General features: G+C 41.1%; 1 protein-coding gene across 3 annotated transcripts in view; it reads right to left on the reverse strand.

The window, feature by feature from the left end:
* Positions 1–981: 981 nt before the first annotated feature.
* The window catches only part of PAMR1 (peptidase domain containing associated with muscle regeneration 1), a 65,172-nt gene continuing 51,375 nt past the window's right edge, over positions 982–14,778 (reverse strand). For 2 of the 3 annotated variants that reach the window (XM_086613515.1, XM_086613514.1), the window contains 5 exons: positions 8,477–8,689; positions 6,812–6,878; positions 4,466–4,698; positions 2,784–3,079; positions 982–1,518 (listed from right to left, as the gene is read on the reverse strand). In XM_086613515.1, coding sequence (XP_086469641.1) covers positions 982–1,518; positions 2,784–3,079; positions 4,466–4,698; positions 6,812–6,878; positions 8,477–8,689 — 1,346 coding nt within the window. Of the gene's footprint in view, positions 1,519–2,783; positions 3,080–4,465; positions 4,699–6,811; positions 6,879–8,476; positions 8,690–11,446; positions 11,618–14,778 lie in introns of all 3 variants that reach the window. The other variant, XM_086613513.1, reaches the window with a different exon arrangement.

Genomic DNA, 14,778 nt, shown 5'->3' on the forward strand with positions numbered 1-14,778 from the left:
CCCTTTTAGCAGCAATTTTCAGATCCAAAAGTAGGTGAAAACTACTGAATGCTAAGAAACTCTTAACAAGATTTCACAGCATCAGAGTTGTTTTGCCACAAAGGTATGTGAACTGATGGGAACTGATGGGAACTAGAAGTGTTCCTGAGGTTTTCATAAGTCTTTGAAATAATCCACATGGAAAAATGTTTTTAAAAGTGCATTTCAGGTTTTCATCTGTTCAAAATACCAGGTGGGAGAGAAATCGCCTGTACATTTCATTGCAAGGGTTCATGTACAACAATAGCAGCACAGAAAAAAAAAATCTTGTTATTTATGTAGTAATTGAATTTTGAGCTAATTTTGCCTTTCAGTGTGCCTGAAAAGTCCCAAGTGAGAGTCACATGCAAACAGACAAGGGCAGTAGAGAGTCCCTACAGTGCAACACAGATAAAACAACAAGAAATCTAAATAATGTCAGACATGGGTATGTAGGTTAAAAAAAACCAAACCATGGTTTATTTAAATGTGTTAAGTACTTGGGAGGGAAAAAGATTACATTGTACTATGGCAATACAGACAGCACGTACCGTAACCCATTGTAATGAATTCGGGCTACTCTTTCCAGCCTCCTAATTCATTCAGTCACACAGATCTTTAGGAGAGGCTCACCGTTGATTTCTCCAGGGGACTCCACACTACAGATTAATTTCAGTCTGAATTTGCTGTCCTGTTTCTCTATGTCAGACTCAGGAGCAGAGCATCATCCTCCCACCAGGGGAGACCGGCGAAATATGGCAAAACATCTCATGCACTAAGACCCTCTGCAATGGGTTAAGCAAAAGTAGCCTGATGGAACATCTGATCCTAGGACAAATTACCAGGCTGTCTGCCTTAACCTTATGCCAGACGTAGCTCATCACTGAGATGAGAAACCTAAAGCAGCAGAGACCAAGAGAGATATTATGATAGTTATAAAATGCCATTTCCAGACACAGCTTTTCATTTCAGGTTTTTCTCAATCCAGTCTTTGAAGGGAAGAGCTTTGGTGTAGCCAGTGTAGAGTTCTAAGCTGCAAGTTTTATCATAGCCCCAGCTCACTAATCCCATTAGGTGCCACCTTAGCTCAGGAGATGCTTTTCCTGGCAAAGTTATGGCTGCAATCCCACCAGTTTCAGCAGGACAGATATTAGAAAAGGCTGTGTGGTCTTGTTTGGCACAGAACATGCTATCGGTGATGCTGACTTGTATCCCATTATCCTCATACTGTTGCTCACACAACAACGAATCCACCATCTGAACAGCTCCCATGCGGATTGTGTCATTTTTGTAGCCTGGATCTTTAATGTCAGCCAATACCTTCCAGCCGGTAACCATTATTTTTAAATCCTCTGTGGATGAAGTCAAGTCCTGAGAAGATGACAAGCAAATGGGTTGAACACGACTGCTAATTCTGGCTTTGTCCAAGAGTTTTATGATAGCTATGTCAGAATCAAGTAATATAGGGTCATAATTGGGATGCACTATGATGGCAGAAATCTAGGGAGGAAACAGAGTAGGAAGAATAGGAGAGTTAAGAGCAGTGGCAAACCAGCAGCACCCTTTCCATACCACTATAATACATGTTTATTTTGCATACTTCTTCTTTACCCTCCACTCTCAAACTCTTCTCTCACCATAGTGCTCACTCAAATGAGAAACACACAAAGAGATCAAGAATCTTCTGACTTTTTTTTTTTTTGGTTTGAGTTTCAGGACAGTTTTTACTGCATTAAATTCTTCCTAATGAAAAGCAGTCAAGGACATTTTTAGCAAAATGGGGAGCTAATGTGCAGTTCGAGTTTTCCACTGTTCACTGAAAAGATTTTACCTGCCGTGTCATCTTCATCCTGTAGAATTTGAAGGAGGGGGGGCTTTGAATTAAAATATTATCTTCTTATTGAAATTCAACCATCTTCCCACCAAAAAAAAAGAATACTAGTGATACATTACATAATGTTAGGGCCAAACCTTCACTGCTAGTTACCTTGATGAAACACGACAAGAATGGACAGGATTTCTATAAGGAAATATTGTAAAAAATAATATATTTCCTTACAGGAAAATTCTGAAAAAGCCGGAATTAGATAGAGAAGCTAAAAATTGGGAGAGGGAGGGAGGAATCAAATAAACTATGATTTCTTGGATAAAATCCATTCATTAACTCACATACTCCCCCCACTCTAGAGGGAGAGACACACACAGCCAAAATTGCTCTATTTCTCATTCTGACTTCAACCTTTCCAGTCCTACTTGAAAAAAAACACCCACACTGGTGAGTCTGAGGTGCTATTTTTGGAGCTGGAGTCAGATATAAACTTCTTTCGAGTTTAGAGCTGTACAGCCTTGGGGCTGAGATGTGAAATGCGCTCATGGCATTAAACCAGTATCTAGAGCACAAGTGTTTCCCTCATAAATTATGCTAATCACCTTCAACAGTAGCTGGCATCTCTTCTCCTTTTTTTCAGGCTATATCACTCAAGGCATTATGGCCCATGGAACCTGAGCTAGTTTCTTAGTAATCTGTATTAGGGAGTGAACATATGAGTTGGACAGTATCAGGGGAATTTAATGAACTTGGGCTTGGCTTGTGCCCTCCTTGTGCCATGACAATTCTGTCAGTTGAATCTCTAGATATGCAGTTCAAAGAACATTGTGTAAAACGATGTATCTCTCAAAGGATAACCTTTTTCTCCCCATACAAGACGGACATGATCAGCATCTGTCTGTGCTCATCATTTTCCACTCTCAGCAGACTTACTCACCCGCAGGTTCTGGATGGTCTTTTCATCCCTGTCATCATCTCGGTAGAATTTCCCCAGAACCACCTTGAGCTCTGCTGTCTTGAGCACGACAGTCTTGCCCAGGTCGGTGACGCAGTGAGCTGCCACCACCACGGTGCGCTCGTTCACCAGGGCCCCGCTGCAGATAAGGATCCAGGCCCCTTTCCGGAGACTGTTCTCCTTCACCCCATTGGCCGTCCGATAGATTGCTGCTTGCCAGGGCCACCTGGTAGAGGTCACCGTCTTCTGAAGGGTGATGTTTTCTGCTTTTCCACAGACTGAGGAAATATGAACCAAGAATGAGGTAACACGTTTTCCCTACCAAAGAATCTGAATATCATTCCTGATTCTTGCTTAGGATGTGCCAAAAGAAACAAAACTGCAATGGTTAGCATGAGGGACAGCTTTCTAATTAATCTCTGTCTCCAACCTGCAAAATTACAATATAAGAGTATTTTATATAGTTTTTAAAAAAACTTTTAGTTTTTCCATTATTATCTGTGTTCCTGAGTGAAGTACGAATGTGGATTTAGCACTTGAGCTGGTGACTTTTCATGACAACCTTATCAAGCTGCACTATAGTGACATGACTGCATAAAGAAATAGAAAGAACAATCCTGATTCTTGCTTATAATAAAACACCATAAAGCCAGCAGAGCACTAAAACTCACCCCAGGCAATAACAGAGTAATTGTGAGGTCCTCTCCTAGAGCTGACCTTTGCATGGATGAGTTCATGCCTATGAGAACAGACTTGTCTTGCAACAAAACCTTGAAGCAAATGCATCTAAATCAACAGCCATCCTGAGGAAAAGAAAAAGCTCTGCCCTGTGCTAGGAGTATATTACCTGGGCTCAGATCTGGGGTAAAATCTCCTGTATAAGGAAGGGTTTACATCAGTTGAAAGAGTTACATCATGTGGTCACATTTTTTAATCTTCCTTAGGATATTTTTTTTCTGGGGATGTAGTCTGGTCATGCCCATAGTGAAAAGGATTGAATGAAATACTTTTCAATACATGAGATGATCTCACAGCAAAACCATAAACAAGAATCCTAAAAATTTACTTGATGTTAGGATCTACTTTTCCCAGTTTGCCTGATGTCAGTAGCGGGTTGTACCAGGTCTTGTGATGTTCCTACCCTGATTTACTCTGTGCACTAGCTTTGGATAAGATTTTATCTGGACTTACAGTTTGCTATATGAACCCTTCCTCAGCAGGGTATATTAAAGGAAGAGCCTCTTCAAAATGCAGACTCATCATTCTATTGCTTAAATTGTCATGTTTTTGTAAGCTGTGCGCCAAAGTGTAGAGATGAAAGAAAAATCACATTTGCAGTAAACAATACAGGAAAACATGAAGTGATAGTAGCAAATATTTTCAAGTCAGAAGAGAAACTCACTACATCTTTTGCTCAATAAAAGAGTAGAAAAATTGATGGCAAATTACAGTGCTGAAAGCTTGAGCCCTTTACCATCGACTGCAGAAGTTCTGCTGGTGGATAAAAAGAGCCATATATCCTCCAAGCTTTATTGGGCTGATCTCCCAGCTGGAAGCACAGGCAGCCTGCACCACCAGGACTCCCTAATTATCTAAGATGAATACACAGCCTGTTCCCCCGTCCACCCAGAGATGTGTGCATTTTTTTTCCCTTGGAGACTCACTTGGAATACACACAGGGGCTCTCCCACTCCACTTTCCTGTCTTCAGACAAGTCCTCCTGCTGCTACCCAGGCGGCGGTAGAAAGGAGAAATGCACTCATACTGAAGCTGAGTGTGCAAATGCTGGTATCCTGGGGGCAGGTCTCCAAACGGCAGTGCTGGCTTCTTGGTTGGATAGATTTCAAGCTTTTGCTTGCTGAATGCAGATGAGTAAAGTTGATGCAAAGGTGTTTCCCTGTTTCAAGGCACAAAGAACACAAGGTAATAACAATAATGATATTATAAAAGTGATCATTACCATAGCTTTATCACCAGCTGTGTTAAGTATCAGTTAAAAGCTTATGAAGTTTGCTTGTGAAAGAATTCGGCAAAAATAGTCCAATATAGTTTAGCAATGCTCCCACTACATGCCAACTATTTTATTTACATATATATAGGTACACATATATAAATACACATATGCTTATATACATTTTCTATTTGTGTCTCTTTTTTTTTCATTTTAAAGTTTCTAGATTGCAAGCAGTGACCTCTGAATGTGGAATAGTTTTTGCCATTCACAAAAGGACTGAGATACCATGTTTTTAAATAAAGACATTACACTGGAAGCTGGCATTACTGTAATTAATTCTCACTAGAGAGGACTTGAGCACATCTTTTCTCTAGTGAATAATAGGCAGTATTAGGAGTTGATTCAGATTAAATCATGTTGACAAAGTTGCTTGATTTAGCAATTAACAGAGGTAATTGCCTCACCACAGAGATTTCATAATTGCAGTAATCACTAAGCTTCCATTTAGAAATTGTACTGATTAGCTGAAATATGGCACATAATTAAAAAAATAATACATGTTCCAGCCTAGATATGAACCATAAGCTCGACTACATTCACACTTAAATCTTAATCTCTTAGAACGTATCACTTGCTCTAATGCTTAAAAGCATGTATCTACAGAAAAAAAAACTATTTACATCTGAAGAATTTAGCAGGAAATTAATTTCCCTTGAGATTTCTGATACTGCCTGCATCTAGATAAGCCATAGGATGTTTTTTCACATAGTAATTCCATTTTGATCACAGAGAGACACAGAGTGCCTCCATCATATAGAATCTGTGAGGTGATACGTAACAGCACTCAAGGAAAGTAAAGTTACTAAAAACAAGAGCAATGGCAAGTTTCTTGTATTTTGGAAGAAGGATGAGAGCTGCTGTGGTCATGCTTAGACTGCCAGGGTCCCATTCCCTGCTCATATGTGTCCTTGTAAGATTGCATAATTCAGACTTTGCCTCACTATTAATCTATGAAATGGAGATCCTACTTCAAGGGATAAAAACAGTCCACAAACATGAGATGCCATCATGATGCTACGGAGGTGCAGGCATGTATGCCCTCTTATACAGCTGGTGTTAATATCTGAAACATTTAGCATAAGAAGACCTGTGTTCAGCAAAAGTGAACTGAGAAATTTAAGCAAGAAAAATCCCCTGATGGCTTCTCAGGGCCATCTCTGCAATCATACATCACAGAGCTGGAGAGTGGGAGAGTAGCTGGGAAGTACATGCTTGCCTTGCTCCTAAAGTCTCCTCTAGGAATCTGCTACTGGCCATTGCCAGAGTTAGGATACGGCTTGAGCTGGACCTTTATTCTGACCTGGTATGGCTGTTCTTAAGACCAAAGATGAGGACGGTTCTTGCACTGCATCTAAAAATAAATGAATCGTACTGAAAAAAAAAAAACAACCCAACCCTGAAATGAGAAATTACTCCTTGGACAAAAATGAACCTGAACATCGCAGCATAACTAATTCAGATCGGTCTTATTTCAAGCAATCAGCAGAAGGGTAAGACAGGCAGGGTCTGATACTTCATTCCTTCCTCCTCTCCTCCACACTACCCCGAACCCAACTTTGTATCAATTGTACTGTATTACTTTAGATGGTGAAACTTAATGGGAGCAGATTACATTGCTATATCCCCTTCTCTCCTTGCACTCTCCCCATTCATTTCTTTGCTAAGATGGCACATGTTCCTATTTTAAGACACATCATTAGCTCCATGGAACTGTTCTCAGCCTGTTCTCATAGCCTGTCACATGCTTGCAAGCCTGATTGCGGCATCGTCCAGTAGTCTGCATGTCTCCAACTTTGCGTTTCTTCCTGGCTGCCTTCAGCAGCTTGCAAACCTGTGCTTCATCAGACATCCCCTCCAAGCAGCTCTCATTGCTTGGTTATCAGTGGAGTTGTAGCAATGGCTGCTCAGGCAGGCTAAACCACAGAGTGGAAAGGAGAAGAGGGGAAAAGCAATCACATTTTTTCTTTAAACTGTAGTTGAGATATCGCGTTCTCACCTTAACTGAACCTGCATTGGAAGCACTTTCTGTCTCACCAGGTCAGAGATCTTCGGCTCTCTGCAGGCTAGAAAAAATACAAAGTTGCACAGTACTTTTTCACATTCACAACTCAAGACTTGTGGTTCATACGCATTTCCACTCTTTCTCTCACTAGCCATAGTGGACTGTGTTAAGAAAAGTAGCAGTAAGTTCTGTGCATTAAAATAAAGATATGCCCTAAAACCTAAAGCCTTGGAAAAGTACTTTCCACAGATTGCTGAATCTATCCCTTTTAAAATGACGGAAGAAACTGAGCGTCTTCTGCACTGGCACATTCAGCCATGGAGGAAGATTTGTCCATCAGTGTGTCCGAATGCCAGATTTACACTGCTACAGCTGATGGTTTGGAATCTGAGCAAACTTTTGCAATAATGGAATTACATAAAAAATACTTAATTTCCATCTTTGTAGTCAGTGACTCAGGATAAAGGCTATAGGATATTACAGACTTCTAAGAGTCTGTTTGCTTGTGCACCCATTGGAAGGAGCTGGAGACTGATTCAGAGAAACACCTCAGAGTTATCTGAATATGCACAAAATAAAAGAAGGGAGATACCGGATTTCTAATTTTGCATGTTCTGTTTATTTACTTTAAAAGCAGGATAAAATATGCAAGTTTATCAGTTCAGACAACTCTGCCAGGGTCCTCTTTCTGCTGCAGACAGTAGAAGAAAAGGAATCTTGCAGGATGGATTTTACCTGTATGCCTGAGCACTTGTGTTCTTTGGGATATAACAATATTTAGCTCTTTGTGATTTCTGTATATGTTAATCTTTATGTCACTATCAAATTAACATCAGTAACGATGCTTTCCACAAACGATTATCATCAATAAAGATGCTTTCCACAGCTGATTATATGCTTCAGGGAGAGAGTATTTCCATCTAAAATAACAGAATAAAGCAAATTCCCCAAGGGACAGACATATTTCCTTATACTATCGTTACTTCAGTTAAAAAAAAAAAAATCCATTAAAATATATGTCAAACAATTGCTTTGGGAAAATGAATTTGGCATATCCCCAGCCCAAATTCATTCATCCATTCAGGGTTTCAGATATGCTTAGAGTAGCTCCAGGCCAACAACATAATTCCCTTTCTAGCAAAGTCTTTAAAGATCTATTTCAGAGTTTTGATGAATACAGCTAGTTTAAGCATGTCCTCAAGTAGTTTTTTGAACCACACCTTCAAGGCTCCAATCTCTAGGCTTGGCCTTTTACACTCATGACTGGTCCCATTGACTTATAACGATTGTGAGAGGACAGCTGAGCCCTATGACAGCAACTCCGATGAGAGAATTATTTCCTTCTATTTCTATTCCCTCCCAATCTTCTCTGATTTCGATCTTACGCAGGTTTGATCTCAGAATGAGGGTAATAAGGATCTTAGTGAACATTCCTTTCCAAGTTTAAAGGTGGAAACATCTTCTGGAATCACTGGAATCTTCTCTGACTGAGTTTGGCAGCCGGTAGAGCTGGCAAACTACCAATCTCAGTATCAGGTGTCAGTCAGACGGATAATTCTTAGCAAAAATGATTGTTCGGCGAGTGTAAATTACATAAAACAAAGTCCAGTAAAAACATAGCAGCTTTCTTAAGTTGTGGTATAAAAGATTGTAAACTACCTTTTATGCAGATTGGCTGCTTCCCTGACCATTCTCCATCGTCTTGGCAGGTCCTCTGTTCATTCCCACTAAGAACATATGAGTTGTTACAAAAGAAAGCAATGACTGTGCCAATTTTTGCATAGCGTCCATTCAAGAGCCCAGTGTCTTCTACTACTCTTCTGTAGCCATTGAGTGGGCCACCAGGATCTGAGCAGTTTTTTTCATCTAGAACTAATGATAGGGGAAAAAAATAGTAACCATTTTGTCAAGACCCATCGGATTGCTTGGCATTTCATTCACATTACACAGTCTACACTTTATTAAAGATGCCTTTTCAAGACCAATCTGTGATCTCTCCTCAAAAAGGTAAATATTAAAGAAGAAATGAAAATATAGAGATGTCTGTTTATAATACACACTTTAGTATTCATTGAGAGCGTAAGATTCTCAAATTGGCAAAAAGATCTTAAAACATAGCTGACAATCCTGAAAAAGAACCTTGACTTTACATGATGTTAGTGTCTCGTTAACAGGGCTACTTCAAGAGTATAAAAGGATGCCCTTAAGCTATTTGCAGGAAACAGGCCTTTGGCTTCTTTTCCCTTTTCTATACTTTCAATACTTCACTGGACTCAGATAATAAAACTAGACTACTTAATTTTACTGTATGTTTCATTGCATTTTAGTTTCTTAGCACTGAGAGAGACATCTCAATAAACCAGAGAAATACAGGAATTGAAAGAGAACAACTATATATATATTTTTACTGATAGGCTAGGTTCTGCCTATAAAACCTCTTTTACTTCCTCCTTCCCAATATTTTCCCTTTTTTTATTTGTTGTTGTATTTTTTTCTCTCAAGAAACTTATTTTTTTTGCCTAAATCTGGATGACAGTATTCCCTATGTGATGCTAATAAATGCTTTCCCCTATATTTTTCACTCCTCTGCTCCTTCTATTTAGCAGCTGAAATTGTACTTTTTTTCCCTTGGATTCCCATCTCAGTTTTCTTGTCAGGCTGACAGTAACATGCAATTCTGTTTAATTCCTCTGTCTGATGTCTCATTGTATGATAACCAGTGAACATCTAGTTTAGACAGCTAGTGCTGGTGCTGCTCTGCTTATGGAGGGCTGAGAAGACTGAGACATATCAGTTGACCAGAAATGACCTCTCATGTCATTGTTTTGGATTCGGCTGCCTGCTGAGCCTCACTTTACAAAAGCACCAATGTATAACAAAGCACTTAAACATTTATTTAAATCCCTGTGAAATCAGCACAGTAACAGTGCATAGGTATGGCCCTGTCCTGTTCCCATATCCTCAAGTCACCAGAGCCCAGTTCAGCAAAGCGTGTAAGCACATAGTTAACAAGTTCAATGAAGAGTATATGCTCTTAACATTGAGTATATAATTGAAGCTAAGCATGTATTTCAGTGCTTTCTTTAACAACATTGGATTTTAGCATGTGCTGAAGGTTATATATGTACTTAAACACTTTTCCATAAGTCATTTTAAGTAAACAAAGAAGACATCTGAACTTTCTCTCAACCAGGAGAAAGGGAGAAGCAGAACCCTGAATCCTTTTAATTTGGCTCCACTTTTCTTTCCACAAGTCACTTTCCATAACTGACTGATAACTTGATAGCAGCTAAAGACTACAGGGAATCACCTACAGTATAATGCTTTATTTGCAAGTTGCTTTCTGCACTGATATCTAGCCTAGAGGCATAATCTGATGAGCCGAGTGCATGTTTCTAAATGGATCTAAGCTTGACCAAATAAATCAATGAAGGCTTTCTCTTATTTCATCCTATGCCTACGAGAAACTTGAACAGTAATTCTCTTCTTCCCTAAGCTCAGGATTATGACTTTTTTTGATGGATTAAAAACAAAGAGAAAACACCTGGGAAGGAGAGACTCAAATTACACCACCTAGCACTTTAGTAACAGCCAAGTCTAGAAACAGATCTTTCAACAGATCTTTAGCCAGGGACATCACTTAGCCTAGAGAAGTTGTGGATGCCCCATCCCTGGAAGTGTTCAAGGCCAGGATGGATGAGGCTTTGGGCAACCTGGTGTAGTGGAGGGTGTCCCTGCCCATGGCAGGGAGGTTGGAACTAGATGATCTTTGAGGTCCCTTCCAACCCAAACCATTCTATGATTCTATCATGCAGCAGAGGCTTTAGCACAATCCTGATATTATATTTACTGCGACTGGAAATGTTCTTTCTAGATATAAGAATGGCTATTGCTTGCTCTCTCAGATGAACTTATATACAGCTGTTTCACAACACTCCCTCTCAATTTACATTGTTTGCCACAACACCCTTGTAAAAGCACTTTTCCAATTGATACAAATTATTCTGGAATATGGAAATAAAACTGTGCAATACAAAATAACTGAAGAAAAATTAAAATTCTCTTCGGATGAGAAGAAGAGGCTTCGAATTTTACAGCTGAATCCATGTGAATGGTATGCATGCCAACTTGCATAGCCAGAACGAAAGGAAGTTTCTCTTTTATCAATTTTTCTCTAGTATGGGCATTCTGTTGAAATAAGAGTCTAGCCTTCATGCAGTAAGCTTCTAATCGCTTCCACAGAGGGCACCAGACTTCTGCAGAGAAGGTATCAGAGGTACATAGTAACGGGAAGTAGCTATTCATTGTTGTACGACATCCCTCACTTGGTTTTGGTCCTAGACATTTTCAGTCTGTGTGTAAGAAGGATGTATGCCTAAAGTCTTTGAGGAAATTATTTTTTCAGTTATTTGATGTTTCAGTCAGACCTTTATTCAAGCAAGTCTTGCAGACTTGGGCTCCTGCAAAGTGAAATAAGAATCCCTACTGCTTCTTAAAGACAGGAAGACAAAAGAACATCATGTTAAGCCATGGATCTTCCAAATTTCATGTGATATTTGGGTATTCTGGTTTCATGTGAATACATTGGCTGAAACATTTGATAAGAATCAAAACTTAAAGTGACCTTACCACATTCAGGATGATGTGTTGACCAAATCCCATCAAGCTGACAGTAGGCAACAGGGCTGCCTTTTAAGCTGTAACCTGCGTTGCACTTGAAGTAAACCTGGGCCCCGTATTTAAAGTCATCTCCTTCCACAATACCATGAGCGGGAGCACCTGGAGTCCTACACATCACCACTGATAGTTCAGATATTTCAAAAAAATCCACTTTATTACAAAAACAGGACTGTGTTAGGATGATTCTTTATTTAGAACATTGAAAAACTAATTAAAATGGGCACAGGAGTCAAAATTACAAGACAGGTACATGCCGATCTTTAGAAAGTTGTTTAGATGTCAGTTCTACACACACTTACATATACACCACTTTTCAAAACATATTTAGATCCCATCCAATGGGATTACTCAGAAGCGCAAAGTGATCATGTGAATAAGTGTTTGTATCATTAGGGCTCATTTGCTCAAAATATTAGTACTTGAAGCACTTTCCATCTCAACAGAGGTTTTGAATGAGCTACCATGCTTAGTCAAGAAAAAATTCAGCTCCTTAAAAGCCTTACACTGAAATTTTTTCAAATTATTCTTTCCATTTTTATATAGTTTTTCAGATAACCTCACTAAGGTATTATAGCATCATTATTTGTGTGTTTGCTCTGTTGGGAAAATACTTACAGACAATGGTCTATTTAACTACCACAAGTAGTAGATATTAGATTAAACATCTGTTCTGGTTTCAGCTGAGACAGTGTTAGTTCTTTTTAGCAGCTAGAAGAGTTCTGTGTTTGGGTTTTAGTCTGAGATTTGTTCTGAGAAGAATGCTGATAGTGCAGTGATGTTTATAGTTGGCACTGAGGTCTCAAGGACTTTCCAGCTGCCGTGTTCTTGCCAGTTGTGATAGTTTGATGGGGGGGGGGAGGGGTGTTCTGGCGGCAGGGGAGGGGATTTGCTCCCTGTGCCACCAGATCTGAGTCCCATCCCCCTCGGGGGAGGTTGCGCCAAATCGGCGCCTCTGCGAATGGCCCTATTTAAGTTGGGACAAAGGGGCGGGAAAGGGCTTTTGCTCAGGAGCGAGGAGAGAGCAGGAGGGCGCTGCCCTCGCTCCCGGCTCCCGGCCGGGCGGCCGCTCGGGCCCGGGCCGGCGCCATGTGCTCAATCAAGATGGCGCCGGGGGAGCCGCATGGGGGACTCGGGAAGCGCCTCGGTCCCGGGGTGCCCACCGGGCCGAGCTCCCCTAGAGAGGATTAAGATCTAAGAGAAAACAACCACAACGACCGGGTCAGTCAAGATGGAGCAGGAGGAGGTGTGCTGGAGCTGAGGCTTCCCTTGCAATCGGTGTGAAGATGGCAGGCGGCCCCCCTGCAGCCAGGGTGCACTCGGCGGAGCAGCGACCCACTCGTGGCCCGTGGAGAAACCCACGTCGGGAAGGAGATGCCTGAGCCCAGGAGAGGTCGTGGAGCAGGGGATGCACGACCAGGTACTGTTAATAATGGGGCATGGAATGCACGACGGGGTCATGGAGGCATCTGGAGTCCGTGGGACGGCCCACACCGAAGTGAGTGGCAGCAGCTCCCTAAGAGGCCGAGACTGGTAAAGCCCGAACTGGTACAACCCATGGGGAAGGATTGCAATCCTGCGGGCAGGACTTATGCTGGAAAAGTTTGGGGACTTTTTCCTTGTGAGTAGGGGATCCACCGAAGCAAGGGAAAAATGGTGTAAAGACTCCTCCTCCTTTAAGAAAGGAGCGGCAGTGAACAACATGGATGAACTGACCTGCACTCCCCCATTCCCTGTCCCCCTGCGCCGCTGGGGGGGAGGTAGAGCCAGGAACGAAAGAAAATAGGGGGGTGGGGAGGTTGTTTTAAGATCTGGCCTTGTTTTTCTCTTTCTCCTCTCAAGTAACCGGTTTTGTTCCCTTATGTCTCATGTTTGGCCCGGGACCATGGTTGGTGGGTGCTCCCTCTCGGTTCTTGTCTCGACCCTCAGTCCAAAAACCATGACACCAGTGTGCAGGAGCACAACAGGATAGGGGGGAGCATGGCTGGGACAGAGGGTCCACAACTCCCCTATGATTTGAACTTAGACTTAGGACTGAGGGCCATACTGGCCAATAAGTATTCCATATCATGCAGTGTCATGCCCAGTATAAAAGTGAGGGTCAACCAGAAAGACGGGTTTTTGTTCTTCCAGGAGCTCTCACTCTCAGACCCCTGGAATGCTATCTCTGTCTCGCTTTCTTTTTGGGCCTCTCGCTTGTCCGGGATTGTGATGTTGGGACTTATCTTATCTGTTTCGGGATCGTTAGTCCAGCCTGGGACGAGACAGGCCTTGGTCACTGGGTGGTGAGCAATGACAACTGTGCATCACATGTTTGTATATATTATTATCATTATACATATATAGATATTCATATATTAGTAGTAGTAAATTTTTCTTATCTCAACCCACAGGTCTCTTTCCCTTTTCTCCTTTAATTCTCTTTCCCATCCCCTGAGGGTGGGGGAGGGTGAGCGAGCAGCTGTGTGGTGTTTAGTTGCCGCTGGGCTAAACCATGACAACATCATAAGCAAGATTTCTCTGAGAGCATCAAACCAGGCATACTAAATCAGAACAAAGGTCCATCCAGCACAGAAACTTCAATGGTGGTAAACAGGAGATTTGATGGAAGGAATATAAAATTAGAGCAAGCATATAGAATACTTTCCTGGCATATGCTGACAGCATTCAGAAATCTGGGGCTCAAGGACTACCTGAACTACACTGGTATTTTTGGTATAACATACCCCATTGATACTTTTTTTTTTTTTTGACATTAATTTGTCTGAGTATTTTCTAAACTCAACTACATACTTGGTGTCCACAATATCCTGTGGCAATGAGTTCTACGGACTAAGTATTGTGTGAAAAATACACTGCTGCCTTCTAGCCTGCTATCTGATAATTTCATTTGGTGCTCTATTTTCTCTGTTACGAGAGACAGAGAACATCTATGCCGTATTCTCCTTCTCCAAGTCACTTTTTAAGATCAGTTTTCTGTATGTAGAAATGATATGTATATATTTCTATATGTAGAAATTACAACAATGTAGGAAACACGGGTTTTAGTATCTACACAGTTATCCATCTCTCTGTGTGTCTCAGGCTTTGCCTGGACATTTGTTGTGGAAATTCATAGGAAAGGATTCAATGCAATATTTAGACACACGTATTGTTTTTTTACCTGGGAGCTGTGGTCTGCTGAGGCCAGATAGGTGAATGCTAAAGAGATCATCTCTACTTTATACTTTTAGAATTTGCCTTTTTTTTGGTTTGCCTCGTAGCTAGTTGCGTACTAATCTGCA

Source organism: Tauraco erythrolophus, chromosome 6, assembly GCF_009769465.1.
Source record: "Tauraco erythrolophus isolate bTauEry1 chromosome 6, bTauEry1.pri, whole genome shotgun sequence".
NCBI classification, from domain to species: domain Eukaryota; kingdom Metazoa; phylum Chordata; class Aves; order Musophagiformes; family Musophagidae; genus Tauraco; species Tauraco erythrolophus.